Source organism: Trachurus trachurus, assembly GCF_905171665.1.
Source record: "Trachurus trachurus genome assembly, chromosome: 24".
Lineage (NCBI taxonomy): Eukaryota > Metazoa > Chordata > Actinopteri > Carangiformes > Carangidae > Trachurus > Trachurus trachurus.
The window spans coordinates 13,831,521-13,850,980 of NC_139910.1; the positions used below are offsets into that span (position 1 = coordinate 13,831,521).

The 19,460-nt window shown below is 41.9% G+C and overlaps 2 protein-coding genes across 4 annotated transcripts; both read right to left on the minus strand.

The window, feature by feature from the left end:
• esr1 (estrogen receptor 1) lies at positions 1-11,764 on the minus strand. The gene is made up of 10 exons (XM_084001080.1): positions 11,635-11,764; positions 10,527-10,952; positions 9,374-9,588; positions 8,404-8,520; positions 7,598-7,797; positions 6,383-6,536; positions 4,336-4,474; positions 3,186-3,319; positions 2,456-2,639; positions 1-1,807 (listed from the first exon to the last, which is right to left on the minus strand). The coding sequence occupies exons 1-10, from the start codon at positions 11,643-11,645 to the stop codon at positions 1,498-1,500; spliced, it is 1,890 nt and encodes a 629-aa protein (XP_083857206.1). The 5' UTR covers positions 11,646-11,764; the 3' UTR covers positions 1-1,497.
• A 1,021-nt stretch (positions 11,765-12,785) lies between these two features.
• Positions 12,786-17,911, minus strand: armt1 (acidic residue methyltransferase 1). 3 transcript variants are annotated; one of them, XM_084001090.1, is made up of 6 exons: positions 16,886-17,911; positions 16,423-16,778; positions 15,970-16,075; positions 15,624-15,865; positions 15,330-15,495; positions 12,786-14,915 (listed from the first exon to the last, which is right to left on the minus strand). In XM_084001090.1, exons 2-6 carry the CDS (start codon positions 16,563-16,565, stop codon positions 14,133-14,135), a joined length of 1,440 nt encoding a protein of 479 aa, XP_083857216.1. In that variant the 5' UTR covers positions 16,566-16,778; positions 16,886-17,911; the 3' UTR covers positions 12,786-14,132. The 3 variants fall into 3 exon arrangements, with proteins under 3 accessions (XP_083857216.1, XP_083857217.1, XP_083857215.1); XM_084001091.1 differs by having other exon boundaries at positions 16,423-16,568; positions 16,676-17,911; XM_084001089.1 differs by having other exon boundaries at positions 16,423-17,911.
• Between the last annotated feature and the right edge of the window lie 1,549 nt (positions 17,912-19,460).

Sequence of the window (19,460 nt, forward strand, 5' to 3'; positions counted from 1 at the left end):
TTTTCCCAATCACACTTTTATTTTTATGCACAGTAAACAAATGACAATCAGGTCTGGTTTGACTGGATTTACACTGAACAAGTGACCAAATCCAATTTTCTGCCATATAGTTGGCATAAATCAGACTAAAGTATTTAAAACTGTGTCTTTCTGTTTATCACTTATAACCTGGCACAATATATTTTAATAACATGCAATATCTACAGGTCAATCAAGTGATGGCTGCTTTTCCAATACTTATTTCAGGTGTTCAACATGTGACAAATTCATGTTGCACGAAACACATGTTCACACAATATCATCAAATAAGGTGATAGTGGGCTCAATTAGGAGTCTTTTCAAATAAGTATAATATAATATGGACCTAAATAATGTGGATAATCTTCAAAAAGTTGTTAAAATATGTAACTGATGACCTAATTGCGTCAATATCAGACATCTTCTGTACTCATGACTGGATCAAATTTGGTCGTTTTGAACAAGAATTTAAAAAACTGCATGTGAGCACATACAGTACATTATTTAGACTTGTGAAGGTGTGCAACTCCAGTCAAACCTAAACTTGTAATCACTGAATTAGTGGATGAATAATAACTGGTTGTAGTTTTAACATGGTTGAAATATTGAACAACTGCATCAGGACAAAGATCTGTGCATCAAATCAGCCTGGAGCCTCTGATGCTCTCAATCTCTCTTCTGCCACACACACACACTCACACATAACAAATCCAGAAAAAAAAACTTTGGTGCTAGTAAGCATAGAGAACAAACCCATTGTACACAAAAGCTGTGAATAGGGTGAAGTTACCCAACAGTAAAGCTAAGCTTCCTTCAGTATGTAATCAGTGCCCAAGGATTTGATCATTGAACTTTTAGGTATTTAAGATTCAATAGATACATCCTCGTTTGTATCTTTTCATCTTTGAAATACTTTCTTTCCCCCAAATGCATCTAGTTTAAAACTGCATGTGCTAAGACACACTACCTGACATTTAGGCGTTCAATGATGTAAATAAATTACACATTCATTTTATCAGCAGATTAGGTGTGTGATCACTCTTTATATGTGAAAGTAAAAATTATGCCCAATAGCCCCTTAAATCCGAGAGGAAGTGCACTTTGGTTGAGGCAAATAAAAAGGAAAATTAGCTGCTTGTCGTTTGAAATTGCCGTGAATAACAGAATACCACAAGAAGACCTGACATTGGCCACTTTTTTCCAAAATTATGAGCTGTTATGTAAAGCTGTTATAGAAATGAAAAGACAGCTACAAGATCAACAGCACTGAAGCTCAGATTGTGGTGAACTGGACCAGTGCAAAAGAAAAATGTCCTCCCTAAACAGCTACAACAGAAATAAAAATCACTAAATCTATAAATAATTACCTCACACAGTGAATCTATATACAGTCACTGTCGCTCTCCCAGTCTCATTCTGTACTACACACTTCATTCATAAAAACGACTTGACCTTCAGACGCGCTCGTTGTGCTCTGTCTCATAGGATGCGGGTGCAGTACTGCAGGACGCCCGGACCGGTCGGGTCTCGGCTCAGACACTCGTGGCTGCTTCGTGGTCCTGAACTGGAACCAGCTGAAGAGGAGCCACCGCCGCCGCTGCTGTTGTTGTTGTTGTTGTTGTTGTTGTTGATGCTGAGGGTGGAGGGCTCCCTGTCGGTCTGGAACCAGGCCTCAGACGGTCTTATGGGGCGGTGCAGCCGTTGAGCGTCCAGCATCTCCAGCAGCAGGTCGTACAGAGGCACTTTGTTCTTACACTTCATGCTGTACAGATGCTCCATGCCTTTGTTGCTGTTGAAATTGAAAAGAGAGATGAGGAATCAAGCTACCACTTTCTGCTCTTTCCTTTCATCTTACTCATGTGTTATTCTTCAGTTTACAGCTTCAATTAAAGGATGAAGCTGGTGTTTTTCTGTATTTAATTATTTTTTCTGTAATAATTCAACTGGAGTAAATTCTGCATGTGGATTAATACACATTTATTATCTAGTGCATATTTTAAGACACATGAAAATATGATTTTTGCATTGTTTGCTTGTGCCATTTCCTGCCACATTACTGTGTTTCCTGCTGCATAACCACCACCTGAATGAGTGGATTAGTGTGATACTATTAATATGTGTGTCACGTCCTAGTTCAAGTCCATGATATAACCAAACCAGGGACCGACTCACAAAAACATGTTGTTTCTGGTGTTCAAAAACTCCACAGGACACATTAACACAGATGAGAGGATTTAAGTTCATATGTGGAGAGAGAGCCTGTTATTGATAACCCATGCTAAAAATAATCTTATAAATAAACAATCAATTATGGTTCTCAAAGCCAGCTTCACCCCATTGAAGCAGCGTTGAGCTCTCACCACCTTGACGAATCACTGCACTAATTGTTTAAACATGAACTTGATATAATAAAAGAACATTTCTAATTTCATTTCACCTCATGTGCCTGATGTGGGAGAGCAGGAGCAGCAGCTGGGCCTGCCGCCTCGACTGCTGCTGGACGGAGCATCCTGATTGGCTGATATGATGTATGAGTGCGTCTGTGATAGTGTCCAGCATGTCCTGTACTCCCGTGCCGTTGTGCAGCGGCTCCATAGTTCCGGTGCAGAAAGAGAAAGAACCTAATAAGAGAAAAAAAAAACAGGAACTTACTCATGTTGAAACCATCGATGGCCAACTTTTGCTTGACAAAAAAAAGAAAAGAATAAATTGCAGCTGCACGTTTGCCCCCAAACTAATCAAAGTTCCTCCAGCTCCAGCAGCTGTGTCATCACACTGGTATTTCAGCTGAGTCATTTCCCATATAGAATATCTTAATCTCGAGGATTAAACAAAAAACGCCCCTGAAGCTGTCTCATGTTGTCATGGGAACCGTTATTGCGTGTATTGACAGTGTGGGTCTTTTCAGAACAGTGTGTTCGCCTAATGTACTCTACCTGAGCAGCGTTCAGAGCTACACCTCTGTGGGTGTAGTCTGACACTGTTCAATGTTTACTCTCTGCGACAGAAACATCTGCAGCATAGTGCCGCACATTAAAAAAAAAAAAGAGTTAGCTGATTATTTTGTTGAGAAACTGTCACTAGACTGTGTTTGCCCTTGGTTTCTCTGAAAAGGTTTCACAAGCAACTGGTTTCAACTGTACAAACAGGCAAACATGTTGCCTCACCAGAGTTGAGCAAGATGATCGCTTTGAGACAGACGAACTCCTCAGTTTTGAGTTTGAGCGTGCGGAAGCGGGAGGCGGTGGCCAGCAGCATGTCGAAGATCTCAGCCATGCCCTCGACACAGTCGCCTTCGCTCCTGTACAGGCAGAGTGAAAGAGAAGATGATGAAATTCCTTGGTTTTTTAAATTCTGTATATCCTAAATGGATATCATTCCATTCTTTTTTTATTTCTCATCTTCATCCTCAAACGTAGAGGAAACGGCCTCTGTGACCATGAAACTATCCAGAGAGATAAACAACTAATGGACTGAATCGCCGCAGCCCCTCCATTTGTCAGCAACAGTTGAAAAGTGGAGCAAAGATGGATGATGTCCAGTGGTTAGAGAGGAAGATAAACTTGGACAGCACAGAGCCAAGGGAATTTGTCAACCATGACCAACAGCGTTTTAGTCATCATGTCCAATTGGTGAGGACACTCATACAGGGGGGACCAGGTTTTAGAGATAATACTCTCTAATTTTGAATCAAATGGGACCATCAGGCACATCAGACGGTAAAAGCTCTGTCTGTCTGCATGTCTCCCTCATCCCTCTCTGTCTCCACCTCGTCTCTCTGTGAGCTGGATACTGTGGCTCGGCCCGGCTTGTTTACTTAGACCGGGGGTGGGGGGATGGAACAGCCTGTGCCTGTAAAGCAGAAAACAACTATGTGTCCTCCTCTCAGTTCTGTTTTTCTCTCTCGCTCGCTCTTGCGCTCTCCTTTGCCTCCTTCCCTCCATCTTTCTCCTTTTTCCATCATTCCTTGCATTGAAGCTTTGATTAAATCTGAGTCCTGGTTGCCAGCTCAGCCCTGTAATGATGAGGGGGGGTATTTCAGGTTAGAGAGAGGCTGCTCTCCTCTCCATGGGGAACATGTAATTAGTCTTTCACTCTATGACGGAAGTGTTGGGACGGCACAATGGCAAGGCAGGGTGCGAAATGGAAAATCTACAATGCTGATGTATCACTCTTAACATCTGTGTGAGATGGAGAGGAAAGGAAGACGGGGGGGAAATAGAGCAGAGGGGGAAGTAAAGTGAGGACAGAGATATGAAAAAGTAAAAGAAAGGTTGCATGTCACGGAGAAGTATAAGGGAGGGCTTTCCTCGCTACCTGTCCAGTATGAGGTCCTGCGCGAAGATGAGTTTCCCGGGACAGTGGGTGGACCTCCAGATGAGTCCGATCATCAGAACCTCCAACCACGAGCTCTCCAGCAGCTGCACCTGGTCATGGAGGGACAGCTGCTGGAAACCTAGACGACAAAGTGCGAGAGACCAAGAGCTTGAACTGAGGTGATCATCAGCTCCTTGACTAACAAACTTTCATGTCAACTCTAAAAACTTAAAATTCTTCAGTGTGTGTGGAGCAGGTGTTTGGCATCCTGATCACAATAACAAAACAAATCTGTTGTTTTTGGAGCAGGGAGTGGGCGTTAATTACAATATGGTGTAAAATAGCAACACTCACAGAGGTTAATGTTTCCCCCGCACCTTCATCATGCACATAAAAAATAAAAAAACATGCAGGCTCTTGTTGTCTGGCAGAGCAAAGCTACAGTAGTTAAAAGAAACCATCTGCAATCTCGGTGCCCTCATAAGCAGCCTTATCGCTGGCACTCAGCTGTCTTAATTCATATGTAATTACTGTCAATTCACTGTCATTGTCCCCCCGCGTGCCCCGTTTGGGACCCCTCGCAATTAAAACTGTGTGTCTTAAGGCTTTTAGTGACGCACAAGGTTATAACACCCCAAAATCTGGATTTACTCACTTAGATAGGGTGTTTGTAAGCGTGTGTGCATAAGAAAGTGTGTCTTATACAGGGTCTACGCTCTATGGGGTGGCAGCAGATTGGCTAAACAATCCTCTCAAAGGTGATGACTGTAATCACTGTAATGGCTCTGCATTTGTTTGTGTGTGCGTGTGCCAATGTGTGCTTCTACGATAAAGGTCTCCCATCACCTTGCTGTTGCCTAAGCAGTCAAACAGACAACAACACAGAGCCCTCACGTTTGTTTCCACATCACATCTGTACATTTGAGTGTTTGATAAAGACAGAGTTTCTGTCCTTTGGAATAAAAAATAAATCAATAAAAAAATTGTTTCGTTTGAGATGAGACATGTCAGAGATGTCATGGTGCTCCTCCAGCGGACCTGACTCACATGCTCTGCACCTGCGCTCACCTACAGGGAAAGTATTCATGAAGATCTCTCCTACGCAACAGGCTTTAGTTTTCTTTCCCGTCGACCGGCAACCACAGTAACGGAACATTAAACTGAAGGATATTACAATTTGCGCCAGGTCATTCTTCTGACCTGCTGGCGTTTGTGAGGCTTGACAAAATAAACATTAGACTGACAAGACTTTTATGCTGTTATATATTCATTTTTATATTTATTTAGCACCTCTAAAAATAATCGCAGTCAGTTTTCCCCCCCTGTGTTCATGGCAACCTTTGCATTTGAAAAGAAATAATTACATAATTTGACCTTTCTCTGTCTTTGGCACAGCTGTAGTTCTGCAGAAATACCACACATAAATGAAAACAAGTGAAGTGGAGTTGTTCTTTTCACAATCTACAGCAGTGTTGATGCAATTTTGGCAGATTCGTGTTAAGAAATAACAAACATCCAGACAATATTACAACAAGACTGAAGTCAGAAGAAGCCAAACGCTTTACAGCAGATTGTTTGTTGTAGTTTCTGTAATTTTTCCCTCTCACTTTTGGACACAATCTATGAGACATTAGCTCTGTCAGTTTACAGGATTGTGTATGTAAAAACATGCTGGACAAGGGATGATCATTTTGGACAATGATAGTGCTGGAAGGTGCAAACCAGTGCTGTAGCCAGTACTGGAATAACTCCCTACAGACCAAGCAGACCTTTGGCATACTCTAAATGAAGTCTCAACTTACTACTACAACTTACTCTTTATGGGGCTTTTTACTCCTGTTTTCCTAACTTCATACACCTTAGTGTGGGTCAATACATTTTAAATGATTCTGCCAGTCAGCACTAGGTTTTGGCTCCAAACGAAGACTGAGTAACTGTCACAGATCAGTCACTCTAGCCACAGGCTGTAACTAGACTCAGTAAAAGCTCAGGTCTGTGCTGTGTGTTTACTGGTTGTGTTGCGACCTCGGTGATCTCTAAAAAGTACCTGGAAGCTTCTTGGCCCAGGCGATCATGTGGACCAGCTCCTTGTCGGCCATGCTGGTGAGCAGGGTCATCATGGTGACCTCGGTGTAGGGTTGGCACACCTTCCTATGGCTACTCAGTATCGGGGGCTCAGCACCCTGGAGCAGGAGAAGCACCTGGGGAAGCAGCAGATTTTGAAGTTGGGCTTAAAACTGATACAAACATTTCTAAACAAACCACTGGCCGGGCTGCCAGGAACTCTGATATGAACTGTCATGATCCCCAGGGGCCCAGTTGTTCAAAAGGTAATCTACCGTAATCGGATTTTGAATAATGGATTGGATCAAATCTTGAAAATTTATTGTTCAAAACTAAAAACAGATTCTGAGATCTAATTAGATCACGTGATCCAATCTTGGTTTTAATCTGGATCAAACCCTCAGTTTGTGTTTAGTGGGATTGGGATAACTTTGATCCAAAAAGAACAGGATTATTCTGATCCCAGCAGTTTGGTGGATTCAGGGCGGATCTCAGGAACAAAATGTCATTTAAATTTAATTCAAATTGGTCAAATAAGCAACATTTATAATGTAGTATATATACATTGATATTTTGCACCTGATTTTTACATTTTAGTGATAAAGTAAATAAAGTTAAATTTTGATTATTTCACAAAAAAAAACGTTTCCCCAACTACTGGATAAGTAAATGAAAACTAAAATTTGTATTTTGAATTTTGAAGTTCGAATTTAAAACACATAGAAAAATATTCACAATGTATTTGACTAATGTAGTATGTTTGCTTTTTTTATTATTCATTTGTTATGGGTCAGATAAGATCTGGCTGTTTAAAATACAATGAAGAAACAAAAAAAAAAACTGCACAGAAAACAATACATACATCCCATTTTCAAATAAACACACTTTGAGTGACCCCATGTTGCTGTTCTACCTGTTTTTTAACTACCCATCAGCCTTCAGTGTGATACACAATCCCATTTAGACCACTCATCCGGATTTGGTCATCTTGAAAAGTTTGGATCTGGATCAGACTGATCTAATCAAACTTTGCTTTGAACAACTGGGATAAAATTAAAACAGATTACATGATCCTGGATAGCAAAAAAGGGATTTCAAAATCTGGATTATTTTGATCCAGAGAAGCCCACTGGGCGACTTTTGCACCACAACAAGGTATTTCAAAGGCAAGTGTAATTGCCTCCACATGAATCACTACCTGGTCAGGAGGCATGCCACTGACTGATGATTTCCCTCCTCCTCCTTCTCCTCCAGTGCTGCTCCTGCTGCTGCTGTGTTTCCTCCCCTCCTGGAGATGTGCCCTCTTCTGCTCCCCATCCTTGGAGGTCTTTTCTCTGTCGCTAGCGCCAGTCCGTCTTTTGTCAGGGCGCAGAACCCGGCCGCGGTCCTTACGCATACCTTGTGAAAACAGCAGAGACTCATCACAAACTGATATACACAAAGACACAGAGCACAAGCATGATCGTCATCGCGGTTTTTCCTCAAAACCTCTCTCACCTCTACATCCTGTACCAACAGTGCTGATTAAATGGATGCCTGTGTGATTCAAGAAGTATGAAAACAAAAAAAAATGTGGGTGTGTGCCAATCAGTAGTTGTACTCCTTAAGAGGAAATCATTTCAAGGTCATGGTAAAGTTAGCCTCGAGCCTCAAGCTTATCTGCTTCCACCACCATGACTCTCTGCCGAGCCTGTCTGCAAACGAGCCGTGATTGATGAATGGAAATTAGTTATGAATTTTTAATTTTGCTAAAATTCAAACAATCTCTTTTTGCTGATAGTAAAACAACAGTCAGAAAACCAAAATTGTGCAAAAGAAAAAAAAGACCTATTACACAGAAAATGACTCACACAAAAAAAGCAAACCAGTAAAATCAACAGGTTAACCAATAATAACATTTAGTTATTTGCAAAAACACATTACAGTGGTGAAAATGGATTTAAAAACACATTTGTCTCGCAAAAAGAAAGAAAGAAAAAACTTTCTGCTGGTGTTTCCACCCACCTCCTTTCATCATTCCCACTTCATAACACTTTCTTAGACGGCAGGCCTGGCAGCTCTTCCTCCGATTCCTGTCAATAGTACACTGATTGGTTGCTGGGCACATATAGTCATTGTGACCTGAAATGGAAGAAAATCTATTACTTCAAGCCCTCCGCTCCAGCCTTCACTTCACATTTAGGTTATTTACTAGCCAGGAACACTCTATTCCCCCATTTTAAATGAAGCTGAGATGGAGAAAATTAAAATCTGGCATCTCGACTTTGTTATTGCCATGGAGACTATCGATGTCTTTATGACCAGTCTTTCATTGCAAGACTTTGCATCGATGAGCTGAAGCATCATTTCATAAACATGGCTACGGCACCAACAGCTTCGTGGTACATGAGGGTTGCACAGCACATTGTATGGCTCAGGAGTGGGAATAATAACAGTAAAACTTAAACGTATTGAAACATAAATTCTGCTCCATTCATTTACAATCTATGTTTCACAGCATCACCGTTCATTACGTGTGTTTTCCCTCCTTCTCTGCTTTTATATGACAGCGATCCGGCTCCAGTTTGACAGCTCAATTCTTTATTGAGGTTACAGACAGTTCACTGCAGAACCATGAGCCCACTAAAGAGATAGCTCAATAAATCATCATACTTTAATATTCAAAACTTTCACTTTCTCTGTTATGGATGTTCTTCGGTTTTACACATGTAACAGACACTAAATTTACCTTTTCATGAAACTCACTTTTATTGAGCTCATTGCTTCTATATGAGACCAATTTATAGTCAGAAGCTCACTGTTGCATTGTCCTTAGACGATTTGCAATGCTGAATATAATTCATCTTTACAGTTAGACGATTTTTATATGAAATCAAACTATGATAAAATAACAAATGATCCTTAACACACGGGTAACAGCTGAAGATTTACACCCACTGACCAAATATGAAAAAAAAACAGGCACTCTACCCACCCTGGATGCTCCTCTTGAAGAAGGCCTTGCAGCCCTCACACGACCACACCCCGTAGTGGTACCCAGAGGCATAGTCGCTGCACACGGCACAGAAACGTGTCTCTTTGACCATCTCAAACACCCCGGCCCCAGCGCCAGCACCTGACTCCCCCACACTGTACGACTCCTCACTGGTGCCACAGTGGTCCTCTCTGGATGCTGGCTGCTGACTGGACCTATAATAAGACATTGATTTTGTTTCACATACATCTGATGATTTTTTCAGAAGACCATGAGTATGAATTGTGATGCTGATAAAATTATATGCACAAAAGTAACCTTGTATAAAATATAACAAATATTTTTTTTTAAAGTTAGAGCCAACTTAAGTATAGATCAAGTCTGGCATTTACCACACTGACTGTAATTTAACAGTGGCTCAGACAAGAGCAGAGAGCCAGAGCGCTATTTTCCACCTGAGCCAGGAAACAATCTGTACTTGTAACTGTTGTTCTTACGTATTGTTCCTCTCTCAAGGTCTTTGACAAAGTCCTTAATCTCTGGAATTAGAAACCAGGGCAAAGCTTGATCCTTTCTATAGAGATAATGGGATGTTTTGTATAAAGCAAGAGATTACAAACACTATGCAGTTATATAATTACTGTACCTTTCGTTTATACTGTAACTGCATTTTGATGACTGAATACGGAGGCAATGGATTAAAAATATGGTCTCTAGTTGTGTGAGCACATTTAGGAAACAAATATAAACCAGTTATGATGAACAAGCTTAACAAATTAATTTATACTCTAAAGGGATCGCAATTTGTGTTGAAAACATAATAGAGCAAGTTCACAGTGCAGCACTGAAACAACAACTGGAGTGTCTCTTGATATTTTGATTGCACTTATCATATCAGTTACATCATCAACAGCGAAAAGGTGAAAAACATCAGGTTCAAGCACTGGAGTTGACCTCTCTCTGGAGTTACTTACCATGTATCAGATACAATATTACATTTAGAGGTTTAAGCCAACTTCGTGATTCTACAGATACATTAATAAATAGAGGGAATCATTTAAACCTGTTGATTCAGTCTATAAAAGGACCAATTTTCCCAGCACACAAAACACTTTTCACACCATGGTGACAAAGAAAGGCTGTGTTCCCTCACCTGTAGATGGGTGTTGAGGTGGTTTCCAGATAGTGGTGGCTGGGCGGGTGCATAATGGGGCTGAGTCGAGGACTGGAGGGCACAAACACAAGAGGACTGGTGGGCCCGCTGCCCAAGGACTGAAGACTGCCATCGGGGGGTGGTCCGTGGGCATCCAGAGGAGCAGAGTAGTAGCCAGCGTTGGAGTGGCTGTAGAGTGGCGTCGGAGCAGGGGTGGGGGCGGCATAGTCGAACGTCCCTTCCAGGAAGTCCACAGTGGCTACCCCTCCAGAACCCCGGCTCTCTTCGGGGTACATGTCACCGAGGGGGGCGCGCGATGGAGGCGAGAGACCTGACGGGGAGAGGGTCTCCAGCTTTGAGAGGGCTGGGCTGATCCTGGGTCTGAGTGCTGGTCCACACGGCTGCCTGTTCTGTGCCGGGCTCTGCCTGAGCAACATCACAGCACAACAGCACTGATAAGCAACATGATTTAGACTTGCTCTCCCATTTGCAGGGAGGGGGAGTGGAGACGAGTGCTGCTCTCCCTCTTTTTTTTTTACTCCTTCCTCACTCTCTCTTTTCAAATAAAGCCTGTCAAGCAACTTCAAGGGTTCACTATTCACCCAGTCCCACTTTCCCTGTATGCCTTAAGCTTACGCCCACCAAGCTGCAGAAAGAGGAAAAAGACATCCAATAAGACTCCTCCCAACCTCCAACTGTTTTTTTTTTATTTTTTGTCAACAGAACCTTTCCTTCTTTTCCTATAATACATCTCTACTAATGTGTGGGAGAGAGGTAAGGCTAGGGGAGAAAGACAAGATGGACAGGGAAATAAGGGAATTCCCCAAATAAACTTAGTGTTTCAATAAACTGTAGTGTTATCTTTCTGTTTCATCTTTATCTACTACCTGTACATCTCTCTCTCGCTCTCTCTCTCTGAACACTTGTTGTTTGTATAGCTGATAGTCTGCACTCTCCCAGCATGACGTGCAACCAGTCTATTTGTGGCCAGTTTCTTGAACACCATTAAGACTGCAGTAGATAAAATCTCAGAGAAAAAGCTGGTTTAAAACAACAAAGACTGAATACAAATCCAAATCCAGATTCTCCCCCCCGATAACATACTCACCTCTTACGCATGAATCATCCTTGTATCTGCTGTGCGACACTGGGACTCTTTGACTGTCGCCTCTCCCTCTCTTTGCTCGCCTCTCTCATCTCTCCGACTGTCAGACATTGAGCTGGGCTCATTGGACACAATGGGAACAGTGGAAAGGTTGAAAAAAGGATAAACAAATTAAAGATGCAGACGAATCGATAACCACGTGTGTTAAAGTGCCAGGTCACCATAACACAGCAAACAGAGCAGGAGGTCAAATCTCATTCTGACGGCCAATAATTTCACAATGAACCCCAAATAAGAGGATGAATGAGTTACAGTGATCAGACTATGTACGATTTAAATTCTATCTTTTGATAAATCTGATAAAGAAATTAACAGAAATTTAAAGACACATTTTCTTGCTATTTCCAGTAAAAGAAGGGTGACATATATAAGAGGATCATAATATGTGCCAGTTAAACATTACTTTATCGGGTCAAGTCAAGGGTGTAATGGAACACTATAAACAAGCAATGGGCCAGAGCATTTATGCAAATAAAACTTCTAAAGGAATCAATGTTTTTTTGTTTACAGCAAGCTGCACATTTGTGATTTTCAGGGACCCTTTTAGTCCTTGCATGTTTTGGGACCAAGCGTCAAGGTGAAAAAACAACCTTGTGAGCTGAAACGCTTCTAATAACAAACTATACACGTAAGGATTATTTTCACACGTGCACAAACAGAAGCAGTTACCGCAAAAGGTAGATAAAGATGTAATCTAGGAATAACTGAAAATATATTATGTACACAGATGTTAAAAAAATACATTCAGATGAAATGATAAATTTGGGGCATTAAAATCCATTTGTTTCCAGCTGAGACACAGTGTAGATTGTGCAAGAAATTTAAGTTCATAAACATGATCACAAAGAACTAGTGACAATCACCAGCAAGGAAAAAACTTGGCACAGAGGCTTCATTTTCCCTTCTCTGTGCAACATCTTTCTTGAGTAAACAGCCCAATTTTCAGGACATGTCAGGTCAAGTGGAAAACAAGTATCCCTGATGATGATATATATATATTTTTTGCATTTTCCCCGGGAATAAAATGAAGACACTGTTACATTTGAAATCGGGGGAAAGTGAAGGGTGACAAATGCAACAGCTGAATCACCCAAATGGCTCAGGATAGAACACTTGTTGCAGTAATTGACTTCATTTTCATTACACAAAGCATGTGAGCAGCCTTAATGACGCCCGTGCAGAATTGTACAACACACGTTACAGCATTTCCAGCTGTTTTGTTGGTTTCCTGCTGGCTGTTCCTCCAGGTCCAACCTGACTCCCGTGCATATGAAAGGTCAACAGGTGAACAACATCAACGACTGTCAGTAAATAACAAGAGAAGATTGCAACATTTTACGTGCATAAATATTTAAATGTTTTATGCACAATTGAGATGATTCAGATTAATTAACTGTCTGGATGTTACATTAGATAGAAATGCCAGCTTTTGAGGCTTTGCACAAAGAAAAAATATGCTGCAAAATAAAGACATTACCACATTTCTCACGCTTGCAAAATACGACAGCGGGGTAGGAAGAGCAGTCATTACAGTTCTTTATTAAATCAAACCCATTAATGAAAGTTTTAAAGATTTCCATCAGCCGCACTGAGAAGAATCCAGTTAAGATCACCTCTGAAGTACAGAAACAGACAATGATGATTTAGATGACATAACAGTGTGCACAGAGAAATCCACTTTTATCTATGAAGATACAGAGGTCTGGGTTGCCATTTAAAACAAAACAAGCACATGTCGTCACTGTTATTGTTACACTTACCCCCAATAACAGTCTACCAACTTTCAAACCGAGCAAAGTGGTTATCAAGTGATGTTGTGATTTGGCTCGTTTAAACGGCTGTCTGAATGTTTTCGTGCATGCATATCAATGATCACTGAGTGCAACAACCTGAGCTGAGCTGAGTCAAAATAAAAATAGCTGTAAATTACATCTACCATCACTCTCCACAAGCACATGCAAAAATTAAAGTACGGCTGCTCTAAGACATAGATTTATAAAGCTCAATGTTTACTTAGCTTCAACTCAATAATTGTTAACAGCATCTACATTAATCTGTAAACATTGTGACTTAATATATTGTGCACATCACATTACCTATTTGTGGTAAAAAATAAAAACGCAACCTTGATTCGTTACCTCTGAGGATTAATTTCTCACCGTAAACAACTGTGTTTGAATCAGAGAGATGTATAGATTCAAAAGTGCTAAAGCATTTTAAGATGATTTTGAGATGGTACAAATATGTATTGAAAATAAATCTTTCGTCATTTCTCTTATTGTGCGTTTCTGTATCAAACATTAAGTGCTATTGAAGGATGAGAAACAAAGACACCACGTAACAAATTCTTATAACTTAGTGGTATTATGGCTTAAAGGTATCTCCTGCTCATGATACTCCTTTTGAATCCACATCTTCCCGGCGGGTTCCTGTGATCGCCCTCACTGTTCTGACTTCCGGCAGTTGAACTGAATGACTGCGTACTTGCCGCTTGTCATCCAGTCTGGATCTTGGGAGCTGAGCTTCTCCCCTTGGCCCTGCTGCAGACCGACCTGTATGTTGGCCTTCAGAGTTCTCAGGCTACACAGTGGTGCAGGCCCAAATCCGCGTAGTGCGGTATCGAAGCCAACTGTGTGATCCCAGTCCCTGTCCCCAGTCAGCTTCCTGTAGTTCAGATCCCCTTTGAACAGCACCAGGTCGGCTCCCTGCAGGGTCGCGTACAGGTCAGGAGCGTCAGCCGGCATGTCGCAGAATTCATGGGGCTGTGTCCAGAAAGGATGGTCGTGATAGGACCACACGCCCTCTTTAACATAATTCTGCCACTGGAAACCACTCTTGGACATCCACTTGTGATTGGCTGCCATGACCTGCCGGATGGTCCACTGAAAATCGTTTGCTGTGACGTCAGAGACAAACCATGGGATGGATTTGCCGTGAAAATGGATTTCACGCGCAAGGCCAGAGGAAACCAGGAAATCTGCTAAGACCAAGTCAGTGACTAACTCAAAGCCAGCATTGTCTAGTACAACGTCCACTCTGCCGCCTGTGATTTTCTCTGACTGTCCCGGTCTTTGGGAGGAAATAAGAGTTGACCACACCATGTCGGAGTCATCCACCAAGATAAATGGCTGTAGGCTGCTGAGGGAATCTATTGGACTGGTCTTCTGTGAGTTATCTTGGCCAGCAGATATAGACAAGTCACACTTATTCCCCCAGAGAGAAACCTAGGAAAAGTAAAAATAAAAGAATGAATGCCCAATAATTTGCTCATGTTAAAATTTCATATATTTAAATAGTGCTTAGGAGTTTCACACTGAACTCAACATCAGAACTAACCAACTTTATGTGCTGCCACAGGCCACATCAAACAGACTGATACTACAAACTCAACTATGATAAAAACCCTGAACCTTACACTATAACAGATGAGTGCAGACTCATATTAAATCATATCATATTAAGCATGAAGTCCTATTAAAAGAATTGTGTTAAACCTGATTATGTATTCAATTTAGGTGGAATAAAAAATAATGTAAAGGAATGCATGCATTGAATGTTTTTTACAGATTCATTTTTAGGTCACTTATTAGACTTTTCACGTGGCTATGAAGATTTAAGAAGGTAGTGAGAATACTGACCAGCAGTAGTTTGTTGAAATGCTCAAGCAGCTGATTCTTTGACATCTCTTCCATTCCTTTGTTGATGCCCCCCAAGTATGTACACAAGGTCATTACAGCCTGCTGAGACTCAAAAAAACTCTGAGTCTTTCCCTCATTAAACACATCGTAGTCACTGATAGGAGGACTGCAATAAAAAGAGAAATAAAAGTATAATCAGACCAGAACCAGGGAACAATATAATGAAACCAAAAAGGATGAAAGCAGGAAGTGGGGCAGCAACAGATCTCATTTAAAGATGGAAATGCTTCTCACTTGAGCCAGAGGGCCTCATGTACTCTGCGGTACATGTAGCACTCCACGTAAAGCCATGGAGACTTAAACCAGCTGACAGACTCCTCGTCTCCATGCAATCCCCGGTGTCTCTGCAGGTACTGGTTCCAGGACTCTGTGTCTTGCAGGGCATCTGTCAGTGGTAGTATTGGCTTATCAGTCTGCAGCTCATTCCTCATCTTAGACAGCAGGGATATCGTTTGCTTCTCTGCCTGGATGCCCTCCTGCATAAAATTGAAGATTAAACACATGTAAGATCAAGTCTGAATAAATGTTGGAATGGAGCAAGGATGTTGCTCAAATGAAACTGGTGTAAATCAATTCTTACCTCTCCATATTCTTCAAAGAACTTGTTCTTGTTGCGATGAATCGTGTCTATAACTTTAGTCAGTATGGTCGGCAACCTGTCCCTTATTGTCAAATATGCAAAAGACCTGTAGAGAAATTATATATCATTAAACGTCACAGGATACTGGAGCAGGTGCATGCACCAGTAAGCTAACCATCTCATTCAAGGTGTTGCTCGTTACTTTGCAACCATTTCGGCAGCAAAAATGTTTTACAATAATGTTTTTTACGTGTACAACGATGCAGCTTACTTAGCTTATGTACAGGCTATATATCCGTTAAGTTTACTGATGTTAGCAACGAGCTAATGCTACTGCCGGTTTGAACACGACAGTCGTAACGCTATCAACCCAGTTTGTTACAGCAGCGTAGTTAAGAGTTAAACACATCATTTAAAGTAGGGACAATGTGATAAAATGAGCTGTCAACATACCCAACCACTTTCCCAGACAGTGAGGGGGGAACTCCGAGCACAGTTTGATCAGCCGCCATCATTGTAGCTGAGGGAGACGGTTTGAATTCAAACTTTATCGACAGAATGTCCAGGACACGAACAAAGTGTAGGGGTCTGCTCATCTGCTGAAGGCCATGGATGTATTATGGGTGAGACTGTTTTTTTTTCTGGGGACGTGACACAAGGTTGACTACAACAAGTTTTTTTTTTTTTTTTTTAACAAATATTTTACATTTTAATAGTTCTTTCCTGGTTCCTAGACGAATTTATTAAGGACACGATGCTGCCATCTAGCGGTCGACGTGTAAATTGCAGTGCCGGCGTGTGGCGCGTTTCTATATAAAAAAGAAAAAGAAGAAGAAGAAGCCTGTTGTTACTTTACTGCCTTTATATTACATCATGGATACTGAACCGTGCCGTGTTTAATTCCCCTGTGACTGACTTTGCGCAATTTCAGTCTTGAGATTTCAGAATGAGTCCTCTGGTCTGTGAAGTAGTGGATCAATGTGGGCCACACACTGCTGCATTGCGCGTGGCTTTTGCCGCAGCACCCCGAGCATCCCTCGTTGTCCAGGGCAACGGTTGTCATGGAGACATTGATTTGCCCTATCAACCCTTGGACCCCCCCCCTCTCTCTCCAGCCCCCCCACGCCCACAAGGCCTTTTGGCGGGAAAAGGAGGGGGGTAAGTTACATTTAGGGAATGGAAATGAAGTCTCTAGTGGCTCCCTGCTTTACACACGAATACTGACATTTAGCAGTAGCCTGTTGTGTGTATAATTATAAACCTATTTTATAATACCCCTGTATCAAATTGCACATTTCCCTCCTAGGGATTAATAAAGTATTTTCTATTCTATTCTACTGGCTGCTTGTATATTTTCTTTGCATGGCCGACCTAAAAGATCTGCTTTAACCCTTTATTTTATTTTATCTTATCAGTTATATACAGTATATAGGCATAACACAAGAGGATAAAACACTGGTGCTTCCACAACCCCATGATGATAAAATGAGAGCAGAGAGAGTAAACGCTGGGGTTGGGACCGGGACGGCCTCACCACGGCTCTTGATTCTCCTTTTGAAGAACATGACCAATTGATTGGCTGCACCCACGATTACTAGGCTGGAAAAATACGCACAACAGTTAATTCTGGCGGTGTTTCCCCCGCCTCCCCCCTCTCTCTCTCCCCCTCTCCCTCCCTCCCTCCCAGATCAACCCCGGTCACTATGGGAACACGGCCGGCCGTTGTCAGGATGTGGGGTCCTTGGGAGTGGGAGTCCAGCTGCGTCCACCTCCGGTGTTCATCCACCGCCGGCCTCCCATCCCCCCGCCGGGCCCCTGCAGCCTGCAGCCTGGCCGGATCTGCTGTTTTTCCAAACCGAGAGAAGAGGACTGACTCACCACTCCGGTTTCAAAACAGGCCCATGAACGGGGTTAGTGGGTGGGTTGGTGGGGGGAGGGCGGCGCGGCGCACAGTTAACGTTAAAGGTCCTGTTTAAACAGGTGTTTGAGCTCGCCACATAGTCGCCGGCTGCCTGCAACAGCTGGCTCACGGAGCATTTCGCTTGTTGTTGCGGGTATAAAGCATAGACTGTATCGTATAAAGTCGTTTGGAAATGTGCACTGACGTCAGATCGACCGAATCAGGCGCAAATCTCTCTCTATTTTTTTTTTTTTTTTTTTTTTTTTACGTCTTAAGCGATTTCACGCAGACTGTGCTGCGCTGGTTTTGAAAATGCATCGTTGCGGGAAAAATCAATTTAGTGGAAATCAGTGACAGGGCAGTCATGTGAAAGTCCAGTCTCTATTCCCCCTTTTGAATATGCTGCTCAAAGATGTTAAAAAGGAGAAAAAAAAGAAAAAGATATAATTATCAGGGATTAAAGCCTTATAAATAATAGGAGGCAGGAGTACCTTATTTTTATTGATGGTGGAGCATTATCATACAAATCTAGTGACTACAATGTATTGATTTTAATGATGAATAACAGTGAGCTGCTGCTGTGGTTATCTGCTTCTTTCAATAAACCCTTGCTGTGGCCCTTTCAGCAAAGTAAACATGCTTTTGTTTTGCTGTCATTACCCTCTGCTATTGCTCTACCACTGGCCTCAATCAATGTATTGTTTGTGAAACAGTTTGTTCTCCCACTGGCCTAGGTTTTTATTAGCTAATTAGTTTCTGCAATGCTGGGGACAGGATCAGATCTAGCTCTGTTGTTTGTTGACTGGACAGAGACTTTTAAGTCCCCCGGGCTCTGTTTCATAGACATTTCTGTCCCCTCCCATGTCTTCCGTCTCCTTTTACACTCTCCTCCCATTCTCTGCCTGCCCAACAAGCATTTTCAGATAGCTGCAGCTTGTCTGGTCCCTCTCTGTGGACTCCCTGTCCTAAGGCAGAAACACAACTCTGTAACGACTTGTCTGGGGGGGGGGGGAAGTGATGTTTACAGTGGGATAACGTCCACCAACTCACTGATGACAAAATATTGATGTGAATCCAAAGTGCAATTGTGAAAAGGTCCTTCAACATGTCACGGGCAGTGTGTACAAACATCAGCGGTTAAAATCAATTTCAAGGATCTCCACTTTGTGTCTTTACTGGTGCCTCTTTCTGTTAAAAAATAAATAAATCCCAGAGACATTTGAGTGAATCAGATCCCAAATATTTTGACAGGCAACTCTTTGTTTCACAAAGTAACAGCTGTAACCTAAAAAGCTCATTTAGGGTTGGGGTAATGATTCTTTAACACAGAAGCAATGAGTCAGAAAATATTGTATTTGCTGTTGGTGTGACAGGGTTATTAAAGGTTATTCAACCTACAGGAGGCTCATGGTACTGTTTACAAATTGGGGTTTATGCAGGTCTGACATTGCTGTATGGCAGTGGTGACATACATAAGAACAACAGTGGCTACTTTTGTGTAAATATTTGTTTCATACATAAGCATTGGCAACAGCTTTCTCAACCATTATCTACACTTGCTTATACAATTGAATAATAATAAATAAATAAA